Source organism: Cryptomeria japonica, chromosome 6 (assembly GCF_030272615.1).
Source record: "Cryptomeria japonica chromosome 6, Sugi_1.0, whole genome shotgun sequence".
In the NCBI taxonomy this organism is placed as follows: Eukaryota; Viridiplantae; Streptophyta; class Pinopsida; order Cupressales; family Cupressaceae; genus Cryptomeria; species Cryptomeria japonica.
The window spans coordinates 203,133,211-203,150,311 of record NC_081410.1 but is presented as its reverse complement, the minus strand read 5'-3'; the positions used below and the strand labels follow the sequence as shown (position 1 = coordinate 203,150,311).

General features: G+C 31.0%; 1 protein-coding gene across 1 annotated transcript; it reads right to left on the bottom strand.

Annotated features, from left to right (window-relative positions):
- Positions 1 to 6,159: 6,159 nt before the first annotated feature.
- LOC131069821 (histidine-containing phosphotransfer protein 1-like) lies at positions 6,160 to 10,254 on the bottom strand. Its single transcript, XM_058005381.2, has 6 exons — positions 10,234 to 10,254; positions 6,920 to 7,050; positions 6,689 to 6,757; positions 6,491 to 6,562; positions 6,313 to 6,385; positions 6,160 to 6,204 (listed from the first exon to the last, which is right to left on the bottom strand). The coding sequence occupies exons 1-6, from the start codon at positions 10,252 to 10,254 to the stop codon at positions 6,160 to 6,162; spliced, it is 411 nt and encodes a 136-aa protein (XP_057861364.2).
- Between the last annotated feature and the right edge of the window lie 6,847 nt (positions 10,255 to 17,101).

Here is a 17,101-nt window from a genome sequence, read left to right as displayed (position 1 = left end):
AAAGATACCAAGCACATGGATAAATATTTTCTACTCTTTTGAAAAGCATGGTATAAAGAAGGAATCAAAACCAACAAAATGGTGTTGCAAAAAGAATAATAGAACTATTGATAGAAATTGATATATGTTTGTTATAGTGCAGAAATGTAGAAGGTAAATTTTAAGTTGAATTAGTTCATACTATAGTATATGTTTTGTATACAACCACTATGAAGATAGTTGTGAACATAACTCGATAAGTTATCCATGATTTTGATTTTCTAAGTCAACAAAACGTAGATAAGATTGACTTGGCCCAATGAATACATTATATCCTTGTTGATCACATACACTAAATTACTTTCCTCTTTTGAAATTGTTGGTCAAGCATCAAAGAATATAACAAATTACTCTATTTTCCTGCAACAAGGATCTTATTGATTGTGAAAAAAGTATGATTGTATGGATTAGGATTCATGCCAATGGGTTCAATCATCTCATGGAAAAGGACTACATGTGATGATATACTAAGGTGTTTAATTGTGTTGGAAAAATTTATGTGTTTGAGTCTTCAACTATAATTTTTTGAAATAGGGTTATTATAGAAATGTTAATATGATCTAGAGAATAGATGACTCTAGTTCTATTGAGTTCATTTCTTATGTAGAGGTATAAGTTATTTAATCTTCATTATTGAAGTGTAATATTTTTTTATAAGAGAGCAAGTTCCCTTGCATAGAAACCTTCTCAAGTACATGCATCATTTCTTGTTGGATTCTTGGATTTCCCTAAGAATCTATGCTCATCCTTGAGTTATCTCTTTAATTGAAATTTATCATATAGGAAAAATTTCTTTTATTTCTTCTAAAAATTTAATTGTAGGACACATCAAGCATAAGGGTTGAGTGAGAAATGTGAAACTTAAGAGATTCATTAAATAGAGTTCATGGCTTTTTTCTTGTTTGATGTTTTATTATTTGTTTTGATTTCTTATTGTTGAATCTCTAATGATGTTATTGGGATATCTTTTCTAATTATTGTGTTTTCGTGAGTTTTGATAATTTATTTAAATGAGTTAATCTAATACACTAAAAAAATGTATTATATCTGCATATTTTCGTAATAATAAATATGACCTAAATAATTATATATAATTTGACTGTATTTTAAATAATATTTTTGAAGATTCATATTTTTTATCAAACTATAATGAATAATGAGTTTTGTTATAATTTATGAATTTGAAAATAAAGAATAAAATTTAATAAATATTCTAATAGATACTTTCAATCTAAGATAAATTCAAATCTAAAATAACTTAAAGAAAGCAATAATAAATCTAGTCTAGCTAAGAAACAAAAACAAAGTAGTAAAGTCCTTAGGAATTTTTTAAGTAATTTAATTAATTATTGATGCTATTGGATAAATGAAAATTTCTATAAAATAAATCCAAACTAAGAAAACATATCTTAATCTTTGACAAGATCTTTTTTTAAGTTGCTATAAATGGATTCCTTAGAGGATCCATCTTATATTTGTTGAATCTTTGATCTTCTAGCTTTGGGTGATCCTCTTAATGGAAGGGAATATCTAAAATTAGATATTTCTTAGTTATAATGGAATCTCACCAAATGTTTCATGGTCTTCTTGTATAATAAGGTTACAACTTAGCTATAAGAGATCTAGGAATTGGATTTGCAAAAGGGATTATAGCCTTATAAAGATGGATCATATTCTTCCTAGAGAAAAGTATGTAGAGCTTCAAAAAAAAGTGATGCAACATAAATCTAATTCCTTCTACTCTACTTCATGGGCAAATGAATTTATTATCTCCTGGTTGTGTGTGTATGCATCGCTTATCAAGTGATCATTTTGCTTAGTTCCCAATTGTTGAATGTGCCTATGTCAAGTATCCAATTTTCTATTGGTAATAAAAATCTAGCACAACCTTCAAAATTCATTTCATTTAATAGGCTCCACCCACAAGGTTCATGTATAGACAGACCCCTCCTTCCAAACATGATATTTTTCAATAACATGCTAGAATATCTTGAGGAACCTCTATACCATGTGACTCATAATATCATGTTGTAATGGTATATTCCTAAACTTCCTAAGTTCAAAGGAGTAGGAGATGCGATCTCACTAGTCAAGTACTACATTATATTAGTAAGGGAGCGCTTCCCATAAGATGGAGTCATTGTAAGGATTTTTCCAAAGAATCTAGAGGGAATATATTTGTATTCGTTATATGCTTCAAGCATATGTCCACTCCTTTCCCATATATTTATAATTTTATGTATTTTTTAAATTATATTTTGGTACTTAAAATTAAAAAATATTTTGAGAGAAGGAAAATGAAAGATACTTTAATAATATTTTAGAGCTAATTAATCAAAAGCATTAAATATGTTATGAATGGTTGATAGTTATAAATATTTATAGTTTATTAATCAATATGTATATATTTTGAATTATTTATGTCCATTATTTAATTTTAATATTTATTTATTTACATTCTATATATAATTGTAATTAAACTTATTAGATTTCCATAGATCATGATTGATTGTAAGAGAATTTTTCCAAAGAATCTAGAGGGGATTTTTTTTTGTCTTCTTCTTCTTCATCTTTTCTCTCTTTTTTGGGGAGTTTTTTCTCCATTGAGTTTTCTCCCTTTCTTTACTTTATGAGGGATAGCATTGTACTTGAGTACCACATCAAACCTAGTTGTTAGGATCTAGTTTCTTTCTATCCACCTAAGCTATGCTTAAGTGGGATGTTAGTGTAGAAAATTCCATGGTATATTCTCTCGTGGATTTTTTTTGGTGAGATAAGCTTGCTTAGTTATACATATTAGCCTTTCTCTTGTATGAAGTTTGCATTAAACTTTTGTAGATGGCATGTTTGATCTCTTTTGCACTATAAATATGTTCATTTATTGTGAGTTAATATATTGAGGGTTATTCTAGATCTTTTTGTGATATATTCTTTCTTGCAATATTCTACATTTTAAATACTTTGCAAGGCATGCGATTTTATGTTGAATTCATTGCCCAACTAGTATTGACAATCAAAACAGTGTATATATTGGTATAATATACATTTTCAAGATTAGGAGGAGATTCCTAAATGAGGCTCCACCCTAAAACAATGTATGAGTGTGATATCTTATTAAGTTACTCTCTTAGAGAGATCTCAATGAGAAACTTCCAATTGAAGTGTTCATTTGTGAGGCTATTTTTTCCATGGATAAGGATGAGAATCCAAGTTGTGATTGCTTCCATATTAAATATAAAACATCCTTATTATGAGATATTATTGGTAAAGGTCTTCACAAATTCTATCTTGAAGCTTGCATACCATAATATTATAAATAGAGGTAATATTAAAATCATATTTAAGTTTGGATATTTGGAAGATATTTACTATTGGATATCTATAAATCTACCCAATATATCATATAAAGTGATGACCAAATCTCTTTCAATGAAGTTGTGTCATTTTCTTCCTTTGTTTTCTCACCTTGATCAAATCACTTCATAAAATCTAGATGTATTTTTTACATCATTGGTGTGTGGGAACAAAAGGAATGGTCAAAATATTTTTAATAATATTTGTCATTTTCATCAAGATAGATTTTTCTAAATCCTATGACTACATTGAGTGGGATTTTATCCTTGCTATGCTCTACCTTTATTTGTACTTATTACATATTGGCCAATATTGTGCCACAAAACCTAGTTAAAGGCATCACTCTATCCAATTTTATGAGTAGGCTAGTATTTAATGACTCATTTCTTACTCATGGGAGAGGAAAATAACATCAATTGGACTATCTAGTCCCTAGAAATTTTTGAAAGTTTCACTGTCAAGTATTTAGTGGTAGAAAACTCAATGTTATAAGTGTTTAGATTCTTAGGCATATCTTTTTCTTTCTAGTTGTCTCTCTCCTTTCTATGATAATATATATTGTTTCTCAAATAGAGAAAATGTTAGCCTACTATATTATGAATCTTTCCATAATAGTGAGTTTTAAATTGTTTTATTTAACATTCTAGCTACTAGTAATGTCTATTCTTCTTATATTGGATGTCTTTTAAAACCTCCTATCAAACTCTTGAAAACTTCCTAAGGGAATTTTTATGAGATTCATTTGATCAAGGCAAATGATTCCATAGAGTGGCTTGCGAGTTTTGTTGCTTCCCCCATTTAGTGAGCTTGTTTAAATATTAATATAATCCCATGGTATAAATTTACATGCCAAATACATTAGCAAAGCCCTCGAGGGAAATGAATCTTGAAAGGGATTGATTATGCATTACACTTCTACAAGGGCACCTTATGGTTGTTAATCTTGAAAGGGAGATGGTTTTCATAATATCCTTATAATGAAGGAGTTTATCTAGATGCATTTCACTTATCATCAAAATCATATGGAAAACCTAGGAAACCATCAAGTAATGGCTTCTAAAAGATCCAGTAATGTTTATTAAAGGGTTTGCTATTAATTAGAAATCTATTTGTTGATACCATAATGTTTATTGTCATGATCAACCCCTTACTAAGAACCCTTCACACTTAATTTTTTTTTTTTAGAGGTATTATACTCTTCTTGACCTCCACCATAAGGATACAAAAAACTAACTTTCTTTCCTGCCTTGATTCTAAATTGAAGTACAAGCTATCTAATTGGGATTTTGAGTCATTTTTGACCATTATAATTTTTTTCCTCCTTGTATGATTCAAAAAGTTAGAGGAGAAAATTCAAACCTTGGTGGAAATATTAAAAATGGTATTCAAATGCTACCTTTCACAACTGAGGACTTCATAAGGGACATGCTTAGATTTCTCTACATATTAAAAATGGTATTCAAATGCTACCTTTCACAGCTGAGGACTTCATAAGGGACATGCTTGGATTTCTCTACACAGAAACATACTTTCAAAACTCAAGAAAAAATGGGTTCTTAGTCTTTGCTAGGTAGTTGCCAATATAAATTTAGACTTTTTGGTTGAATATGCTTAAGCCAAAACTTGCTCACTTTGCATGGTGTATTCTTTACCAAGGTCTCCCTATTAGTATTGGGTTAACTTAGTGAGATATTGCTAATCCTCATTATCCATTCTATGGACAATATAATGCTTTCAAGATTTTTTTTAGTTTTGTGTCAAAGCTGAAGCTAATTGGAATTGGATTTTGTGATATTTTAGGCCTTTTGGGCCTAATATTTTCTAATGGAGTATGATTCTTTTAAGATATTGGGCATAATTCCTATTAAGTTATTGAATTGGTATGTTTTCAAGGTGGAAATTATTTTTAGCATTTGGAACTTGATAGAAACTTTGCTATATTTTTTAAGTTATTTTTATTGATATACACTTCTCACTTTACATTAAGATTATGCTTTGTTATTTAATGTCATCATGCAAATTTAGGTGCATAAGGTTGTTACTCAAGTGGGATACCTAAATGGGATTTTGGATCATTGAGGTAATTGTGATATTTATACCAACCTCAATCTCTAACAGAGGTCTCTTCCCTCATGGGTATCGATGTGGTAGTTAGAATGTCCATGATGGACATGACTTTTAGTGATGGGCTTCAAAGCCCCTTTGAGAAGAGCTAGGAAATGTTTTGGTCATGATTGGTCTCAACCCTCCTAACTTCCTTCAAGCTTTTCTCAACCTCATGACTATGGTAACTTTGAATAGCCAAATTGAAAAAAATTCATAGCTTTACTTTGGGCATTTCTTTGATAATGATACATAGCCTCCTCCTAAAAAAGAAAATGAAAAGGGTGTGATTACATGTGAGCTTGTTTTAAATGACCATGACCTTCCTAACATATGAAGAAATTCAGATAACCATGATCCACCTCTACCTTTTAGTGTTCTAGTTCTTGTTATCTAGTAGCCTTGTGCCTTGTTTATCTCTTTGAATTTGTCATTGAAAACTTGACCTTAAATTTGGTTGTGATTGTTCATCCACCTTCCTTTTTTTTAATTTTTCTCCCAAAAATGATGTCAGACACTTTCTTTATATCCACACATACCCTGAATAGGAAAAAATAGATTTCGTCACTAATCAATAATCTTCACATTAGTTTCAGATACATAACATCTTTTTTTAATACGAAGAGTTGCACAATAGGAATCATAACATATTGATGCCATAGCTCAATTTAGAACTGAAATCGTTCCACCTGCTCTTTGTTCTTCTATCTGCAAAATAACAACAATAACTCAAATGTGACTTTCATCTACTATTTAGATTTTGTTTAAGTATAATCTTGTAAAGATTTTGAGTAGCACTTCTACTGCTATAATTGCCTGAAACAGATCTTGGAGCTTGTCCTTGAGAAGATAATACTCCTGCTTCACTTGTTGCAGACACTGCAAGCACCTGCTTTTTGAAGAATTTACATTACTGTTTGTAGAAATTTAGAAAATACTTAAAGAATAATCTCTGTTATAAGCAATTCAAAACATAAGAGGAGAATGGATCTACCCATGTCTCATTTTTTCTTGACAGAAGGCACGAAATGGGATGCATAAGTTCTTAATTCTCTGTGCCCCTACACTGTTCATTTCAGAACAGAAAAAGGTAATTAAAGTGATTAGCAGTTGACAAGGATAACTTTTAAACAGATAACTAAGGCCATTAGAGAAATGGAGTAAAAACTATCATTGGGAACAATTTGCATGCCTTGAGCTGCTACCCTTGAGATGATGCAAACAAGTCTCCACTTTTCTATAATCCACCGGTTCCTTATTCCTGAATTTTACCATGAAATTCTTATATAAACCATTAACAGTCTTCCATAACTTTACTGAGAACACAAAAATTATCCTAGTATTTGATACTTGTGAAGCCCAACACTGTTATTATTTCGAAAATAATGTGAACCATATTGAAGAACAAGTATAAAGAATATACAGTGTGGTCTCTAAGTTATGGAGCAATTTGAGAGAGTCATCAAAAAACAAGGAAATCACTTCTTCCACAAAATGAGGACTGCTTTCATCCTGCAGCTGTTCCAGCTGACTATATTGCTCATCCAGAAATCCCTACAGCAAAACCCAACTAAGTTTTATTGTGCTTTCCTATCAAGGTAGAAGATTATCACAAACTATGAGTACTCAAGATCTCACACAAGACATAGAAAGAAAGTAAAAAGATTGAAAATTTGAAAATTAGGTATTGAAAACAAAATTTTCAACCTCCTCATAAAGAAAGTTGATAAGATTATTGTACTGTTGTTGCAACTCAACAGTAGGCATCCTAAAGCCTTTAGGAAAAAAAACAAAAACAATGATCTAGTTATGACAGTTTAACCTCCCTTGAGGTCTTACAAGCTTATAATCAAGCATATCTCATTCTGTGTTCTCCACATACAATTTATAGAGTGAGCCTCCTCTCTTAGGGATTACATGGTCTCGACAACTTTTTTTTCTGACCTAAAAATTAGATATTCACTCCATGTGTATGCACAAGGATCAATGGATGCCCATGCCTTTTAATATAAAGTTAAAGGTGAAGAAAGGAAGACATTAGATTATTTTATTGTCACTAGAAGAATAATCTTTCCTGTAAGCTTTGTGTGTTTCAGAAATGGAAGAAAATAGGATTTAGGGTTTCTTGAGATATTCCCAGCACTATATAGTCTTTTCAGATGATTGTGCATATTTGAATCCAAATCTATGAGGAGTCACATTCATGTAAACGTTTGCAGAATGCCCAAGATCAGCTTGGAGTTATATAGTCTTTTGCGTATTTTTAATTTTGGAATCACATTCACCACAAGCTTGGGATTATATATTAAAAAGCTCCAACAGCATGAGTCACATCATAGGTGATATGATGTACATGTTTAGAATATCACTTAGAGATAAAATAAAGAATCTAATAACTACATATTTATTCAGCATGAATCACATCATATGAGATATTTTATATTCAGCATGAATCACATCATATGAGATATTTTATATTCAGCATGAATCACATCATATGAGATATTTCATATTTTTTTAAAAGGGTTAAATGTTTTTTATTAGAATTATGGATTGGTTATTTCATTTTCATATAAATATTTAATAATAATATGTCAACGGGTTTGACATCTCTCTTGGAATATCAATTTTGATGACAAGAATTACAACATCATTAATCAACTATCACATTACATTGATATGAATAAAAAACATGATATACTTCATCTATTTTTATAAATAAAGCAACAAACTAGGGTGTTGTCCTTTTATACAAAGACGGCATCAAGCCATTAGCAGCAACTTATTAAAAATAGATATAGACCTTATAATAAAACAAAAATTTTAATAATAGTCCAGTAAGAAAAACTTGAACAAAAACTAACAAAGCAACCACAGAGAGAATAGACAAACAGTTTGCCCTAGTATTTAATAAGGAACTTGAAGAGATCCTTATAATTTCTTCCATTATCAACATCTTTTCCCAAAGACCCTCTTTTGTATCAAGCACAGAATATTAGCCGAGTTATGCATGACTTTGAAACTGAATCTAAAGACATGCACCAACTTCTTTTCTAAGTCTGCCACCTTCACCTTCAAAACCTCTAAATCCACAACCATGACAAAGCACTTTTAGCAGGTGTGGGCCTCCTTAACAGGATGTGTCTTCTCATCATATACTTTATCTGTTGCTACATATATATATTTAAATAAACCTTGAGGTTTCAGATATGTTAAGTCATTTTTAAATTTTTTTTATGAAAATTCAGATCTGCGAGCACTGCAGCCCAGCAAGGACCTGAAACCTGCGAGCTGCCAATCCAGCAAGAGCCTTAACAAAATGATATCAGAAATAACAAAATAAAGTATAGATACACTAGCTTCTTTTTACAGTATTATATCAGACCATAGTAAAAATCTGGGATGGGGGAGCTGTCTGAAATTGTGGGCTGGTAGCTGTGAGCTGTGAATCTATGTTCTATTGTACAGCAGTGGAAAGGCATAATTCTTCAGACATGAGTTGAATAATGAAAAATATCTCCCTGCTAGCTTCCTACCGTGTACAGAGGTGTGAAAGAGATTGAGCATACTATATTTTCACTTTTATTTATTATTATTATTTTGAAAACATTTGATTCAATTCTATTTTAAAAACATCAGTATTTATGCTTCTCTAAGTGGTCTATTATTTTTATTTTTTTTACATCTAATCACATGTAATAATGATTTTTTTATGATAAAAAAGCAAGGTAACGGAACAAAGGAGGTATAGGAGAATTACATTGCAATAAAGAAGATAATATCTGCATCAATTTTTGATGAGGATTTTGGAAAATTTAAAAGTTATTTATATAATAGTACATTGTATATTTTTATCTAAATAATTAATTTAGAAAAAATAAAGTTTTTATTTAAATTAAATGAAAATATTATTATAGTAGGATGTTTTGTATGGAATTTTTTATAATATTTCAGAATTGTTTTGAACTTATAATTGGTATGAAGGAAGACTGCCAAGTCTTAGAATAGGATAAAAAGACTAGGATAAATGAGATAAATGAACAACAGCATGGATACAACTTACTTTTTTGAAAAGGGTTTTCTAAAAGTCTGTAATGAGAGAAGAGTTAATCTATGTACTATTTTGAAGAGCCCATATGAAAATTCAAGTGATGTATAAGTTCTAACATTAAAGAATATGAAATTATCAAATACACAAGAGGTAGTCTCTCACTTAAGAAAATTAAAGGAAAAAGTGAATGTGTTTCTTTTGGAAAAGATATAAATAATAATATTTTTTGCATAAATAATATTACAAAAAAATCTATGATCATATTTAATAAGATAATGTAGGGAGAAAGACATTTAAGGAAAGAGAATCATTCAATGATCAACCTCAAGCCTTCATGATGAAAGGGAGGTAAAACACAAGAAGTCTCAAGTTAATTGGTTGAGGGAGACTAATTAGAAGCATGACACTAGGTACAACTTCTCCACGGACCAAAATGATATAGGGACAAAGATCAAATGGAAATATAACTAGCAATTGCACCTTGGTGTGCAATGGGTATGCCGAAGAGGTGTGGAAGGTCAATTCAAGCATAAATTTGTGTAGTACTTAAGATCAATTGGTAGGCCATTTAGAAAATGATGGTGTGTGTGCAACACAAAGGTCTCAATGGATAAGCGATAGCTTCAAAACCACATTGCATTTCTTACAAGGATCCAATGATAATTGAAAAAAAACCTTTGAATTACCTGAAGATAATCAAGTTCCATTACCATAGGCACATGTTATGTTTACAATCACATGAGAGGAAGAGAGAGGTAGATATAGGTATAGAAAGAGGGAGACATATAGGAGGGAAGAGAGAGAGGGAGGGGTAAAGAGATAAAGATAAAGAATAAGATAGAGATATAGATAGAGATGGAGATGAAGATGGAGAAAGAGGAGAGGGATATGGAAAAAAGGATGGAGATATGGAGAGATAAAGAGAGAGGAGATAGGATTAGATAGATGTGAAAGCTCAAAAACTAAATAGAAAGAGAGAGAGAGAGAGAGAGAGAGAGAGAGAGAGAGAGAGAGAGAGAGAGAGAGAGAGAGATAAATATAAAGATAGAGATAGGAAGTGATATAGAGAGAGGGAGAGATGTAGTGGTAGACAGGGATAAAGAGATAAACAAATAGAGATAGATGGATAGATGAAAGAATAAATATGGAGAGATAGATCACGGAGGCTTCACTTAGTGAACCTGGGTTATAGCACGTGTGTTCATGGCATACTAAAGAATCCCCCTATTTTCAAATAATATTGTCCTAAACTCCTTTTTTCTCACCCCCTCCCAATACACAGTCTGAATTAAAAGCCCCCCTATTTTCGCAAGATATTGTATTTTTTCATAGCCTGAATTTAAAAATCCCCTATTTTCACCAATAGGCAACATATTGTACCCTTTTGGGGGGGATATTAAATCCCTCGATATGAATGCATGTGATATAATATTGCCTAGCCAGTGAATCCCCTATGAGATAGATATAGAGAGGGAAATAGATATGAATATAGAGGTCTAAAAGGAGGGAGAGGGAGAGTGATGGATAGATAGAGGGAGACATTTATAAAGATAGAGGGGGAAAAAAGAAGATAGAGGTAGAGAGAAAGATACAATGAGAGAGGAAGAGGGAAAAAAATAGATAGAGAAATAGACATATATAGAGGGAGAGATGAAGATATAAATATATGTAGATAGAGAGGAAGATATAGAGAGGTCTATAGAGGAAGAGGGACAAATAGAGAGAGATATCAATGGTGAGATAGAGTGATAGATAGAAAGAGATATAAGGAGAGAGAGAGAGAGAGAGAGAGAGAGAGAGAGAGAGAGAGAGAGAGAGGGGAACAAGAGGGAGATAGAGAGAAATAGAGAGATGTAGATATTGTACAAGAGAGATGTAGTGAATGAGAAAGAGAGAGGGAGAGGTGGAGATAATAATATATTGATAGTGAGGGAGATATATATATATATATAAAGGAGTAAAGAGGGAGAGTAAGAAGGTGACATAGACAAGTATAGAGAAAGGATTAGGGAGCGAGGGAGAGAGAGAGAGAGAAAGAGAGAGTGAGAGAGAGTGTATAAGTTAGAGAGAGATGAGAAGTAGAGAGATATAAAAAGGAGTGATGGGAGAAAGGGAGAGAGGGAGAAATAGGGATAAAAAGAGGTAGAGATAAGAATAGAAAGGAGAGAAAACATAAATATAAAATGAAATATAGAGGGGGTGAGAGAGAGGTAGAGATGGAAGGAGAGCAAAAGAGGGAGATAAATAGATAATGATAAAGATATAGGAGGTGTGTGTGTGTGTGTGTGTGTGTGTGTGTGTGTGTGTGTGTGTGTGTGTGTGTGTGTGTGTGTGTGTGTGTGTGTGAGAGAGAGAGAGAGAGAGAGAGAGAGAGAGAGAGAGAGAGAGAGAGAGAGAGAGAAAATTTGTGTGAGTGAGAGAGATATGGAGAGAAATATAGAGAGGGAGAAAGATATATATAAATAGATAGAGGGAGAGAGAGCTAGAGAAATAAAAGAGGCTAGAGGAGCAATATAGAGATATAAAAAGAGGGAGTGATAAGAGAGAGGGACATAGAGAGTGAGGGATAGAAAGAGAGAGATACATGGAGAGGTAAGGGGATATAAATAGGGAGAGAGAGAGAGAGAGAGAGAGAGAGAGAGAGAGAGAGAGAGAGAGAGAGAGAGAGAGAGAGAGAGATGGAGATAATATTGAAATGCCATGCTACCCTAAGCATAACTCCCCAAGACACATGATATCCTTATATTATTGACATGAAACTAGTAATCAAAAATTAGTTTCTCTCTCTCGATCTCATGCTCTTAAATTTAATTTAGGTTTAAAGTTGAAATTTGTTTTATTATATAAATAGAAACAAAAAAAAAAAAATTATTCTACAACAAATTAAAATTAATAAGGCAAAAAATTATAAATTAAATAAATTCTATTATCTTTTAAATTTATTATTATTAACTCCATAAGAACACAAAAAATAATTAAAATTAAATTTTAAGTTAAAGAAAATTAAACCTTAAAAGAAGAAGAAGATGATTGGAATAAATTATTAAAAAATAAGATAGAATATGCTATTAAAAGAAGATAAATTTGAAAATTAATTCTTATCAAATGAACATAGATTTTTAATTCAAAATATAATTCTATTCTACAACAATTAAATTTTTAATAAGACAAATAATTATAAATTAAATGAATATATTAATTTTATTATTATCCGTAATTTAAAAAATATAATTAATTAAAATAAATTTTAAACTTAATGAAAAATTAATCCTAAAAAAAGAAAAAGAAAGCACTAATTCTTTCAATTTAATATTTTTTCTTTTTCATTTTTTGAAACTTAAAAAAGAGAATATCCTAATTAAAAAATAACATTAAAAGAATCATATAGTAAAAGATATAACATTAAAAGTAAAAGATATAACATTAAAAGTAAAAGATTGCCATAAAAAAATATCTTGCTGTTAGCTTCCTACGCGTAGAGAGGTGTGAAAGATATTAAATATACTACATTTTCACTTCTATTTTTTATTATTATCTTTTTAAAATGTTTGATTCAGTTCTATTTTGAAATTATCAGTACTAATGCCTCTCATGTAATAATGATTTTTCATGATAAAAATGCAAAGTGACAGAACAAAGTAAGTATAGGAGAGTGACATTGTAATGAAGAAGATAATTTCTGCATAAAAAATGGGTGAGGATTTTGGAAACTTAAATAGTGATTTTATATAAAAGTAAATTATATATTTTCATCATTTTTTTTTAGAAAAATATAGTTTATTTTAATTAAATGAAAAAAAAATTATGTTTGAGTGATTTGTATGAATTTTTTTTTTAATATTTCAAAATTGTTATGAATTTGTAATTGGTATGAAAAAAGACTACGAATCTTAGAATAGGACAAAAAGATGGATAAAAAAATATAAGAGGGCACCAAAATCATGTAACTTAATTTGTTTTAAAGGTTTTCTAAGAGTTTGTAATGAGAGAAGTGGAACCAATATGTGGGTCATTTTGAAGAACCAATATGAAAATTTAAGTGATGTATAAGTTCTAACATTATACAATGGGATATTATCAAATTCATAAGAGGTACGACCCCCCACCTAGAAAATTAAAGGAAAAGAAAAATGTAAGTGTTTCTCTTGGAAAAGATATAAATAATAAAGATTTTTTATAAATAATCTTACAAAAATTTTATGGTCCTATCAATTCTTGATAAGAGGCTTAGATATTATTGATGAATTAAAAAAAAAAACATAAAATATGAATAGTCATGTTCTAAGATAATGTAGGGAGAAAGATATCTAACTAAGAAACTTGGGAGTCTTTCAATGATGAGCCTCAATCCTTAATAGAGTTCTATAATGACAACCATATGATCAAGGTTCTGAATGTAGCTATAAAGTCATTACATTTCTAGTAAATTCGAAAATGGAAATTATATAGTCATTTGATGATCAAGCTGAGGTTAGTTGCTTGGAGGAGATATTGAAAACTTGGGAAGCTATTATGAAGATTGATAAAGTAGAAACAAATTTGGGAGCCATCAGAAAAGACCTAGACCACAAGATTAATAATATGGGAAAATAGGGGGATATGGAAGACAATATAGTTGCTATGGAGCAAGGTGTCAAAAACAACTTGAAAAGTTTATTGAAAGTTAGCTAGTGCTCAGTTTAGAACACCATTGAGGGGATATGTATCATTATGGAGAAGCTAAAGAACTTTAATTAAAAACAACTCAATTAGGGAAACGACAAGAATTATGATCAAGCCAAGACTAGTTCTCACACCAATGACAACAAGAAGGAAAATTTTGAAGAGGAAAAGAGGTAATTGGTTTAATATTAGGGAGTTGGAGGTTTTTGGAACCCTGAAGAAACTATAATCACATTATTGGTTTATTTTCCCATTCTTGTCTTTTTTTGTTGTTTTTGTGCTGATGGGTTGTTGTTGGCCTTTGGTTAGTTGTTGTGTTGAACACTTTCAAATGCTGGGAAGAGGGGGGGGGGGGGGGGGGTGAATCAGAATTTAACCATTCATTAATCATCAATTCCAATTATCACATGTGCAGAAGCAAACAACTGAAAATAGAAAGATCAGTCACATAAGGACACTAGGATTTTTATGTGGAAAATCTAATATAGAAAAAAACACGATGTTAACTATCTCACTATATGTAAATTAATTACAAATTTTTAGGCTCTCGGCCAAGGAAGATCACTTCTCCTTATTTAGACTTACAAGATAAGGCACACAACCTTAGAGAAAGATACCATAGATTTGCAAAATACTGAAGATCACTTGTTCGAGGCAAGATAAACTAAATTTGATTACAATGAATTAATTAGTGTTGAACTAAAGAGATGTGCATAGTTTGAAATGTTGATTATAGTTCACTATTCTAAACATCTGAAACTGACTTCATTATTTCTCATCTTCAAATGTGCACCTTCGCTCTTACACAATACACAACTTCTTATTCAACATTTACCATCCTCCAAAATATATCATCTCTTATATATACCATCGACAACAAAGAAATACATCAATTAGGTCGGCCTAATTTGATGTAATGTGTAGAATATAAATAGTCGGCCTCAAATACTTTCTCCAAAGAAAAAACAAAAGGGAAACAAGACGTGTGAAGCAACACACCATGTCAACACACCTTTCTATCAATCACAAATCATTTCCTTCAACTTTGCACGCTACTGCACGGACCAAAACCACTCAAGTTAGCTTTAGAAGATAGAAACGATAATGCGATCCAACCAAACATACTCAAAGTATGATGCAAACCTCCACAACGCCTGCAGATACACAACATATCATCACTTGACACCAACTAAATTATATCATAGAACCGCAACACCAAATATTGAGAAGGTGGAGGAATGCAAAGCATTCATACAAACAGGTACACTGTTTTCACATGACCAAAACTCAGACCATCACTAGTTCAACTATGAAACAAATAGGAATGTGAAACCTAAGATGTAACATTCCTTTGCATTCACCAACATCATATTACAACTGCAATAAAATATGAATCAATGTGGACCAAAATACTGAACCTAGTAGGACAAAATATTCACCGAAACAGTCATTACTTATTCATAATCTATTGTGAACAACTGAATACTTCTTCAATTCTCTAAAATAGATGTGAGTCAACTAGAAATATCATCTATATTCATCACCATCAATTTCCATACATCAATGTGAACACATAAGAAAACTCTTGATACAGAGTTACTCAAGAATGCAACTAATCTCATACTTTCATATCTTAGTTGACATCTGTAGACACCTAAAATTGTCTTGTCTAATTAAATAAATATCTTTATTTATTTAATTAATTCATTTATTCTCTTCTATCTTTATTTCTCATTTAAATAAATACATTTATTTATTTAAATTATCCTTTTCCTAAATTAAATAAATATCTTATTTATTTAATTGATCCCACTTCTTCTATTAATTAAATAAATCTTTATTTAATTAATTAATTCATTAGCCTTTTCTACCCATGACACATGTCATTCATCTCTTAATTCCTACACTACCTACCCTCTCATTATTTTCTTATTTCCTCTACTTACCCTCTAATCATAGCCGACCATTTATCTTTTACACCTCTCAATCTTATCCCTCCATTTCTTATAGTGTCTTCTATATAAGGAGATGCTTCCTTCATTATCAAACCCTCACTATGCATTCAGCCCCGACTACGCTTTCGAACTTGCATATGCAATCAAGCCTACTTGCAACCACATTTCCGTTCTTTGTTGAGCTCTTGTGCACATAAAATTTGAGAGCAAATATATCAAGCAAGATCAATGGAGATAGGAAGAATGTAGATCCAAACCCTATTGGACATGTGATGGTATAATCTTTGTGATTTCATTTGATTTGCATTGTCTTAGGTAATCTTCATATGTTATGGTGGATCTTTGTTGTTGTCAGGCTAGGGTTTTGTGGTTGAATTCATTTAGTCTTTCAATATTGTTGTTATCCATTTTCACCGTATACAACATCAATGACAACACATACTTATATTTGCAACAATATCCCCCTTTTTCATTTATGGAAACACTTGTAATAACTTTGTACCAACATTATATCTCTCCCCCTTTGACATCAAAGACAAAGGGTGTCTTCACATTACTCCCCTTGAGTACAAAAATATCATATCTACAAAATTCAACAACACTTATCCATCTCTACAAAATTTATCCCCCTATCTTTATCAAATTCCCCTTAGGATATGAAAAAAATAATTGCAATAGAAATCCAAAATTTCACTCCAACAATATTCTACTTATCCACATATGTTTGTATAGGAACAAAATTGTCTTACCCACAAAAACTAAGTAGCTTACTTGGATTGGAACAAGATGCCCTTGTGAATGAACTTGAGCTAAGTCCAAGTGGATTTCCAATCATCTCCTATGAAGGCCAAAATGTTACACTAACTTTCAATCCTTAAAGAAGATTCATTGCCTCCTAGCTACTATCTAAAACCTTATTTTCTTGATCTAGCTTCTG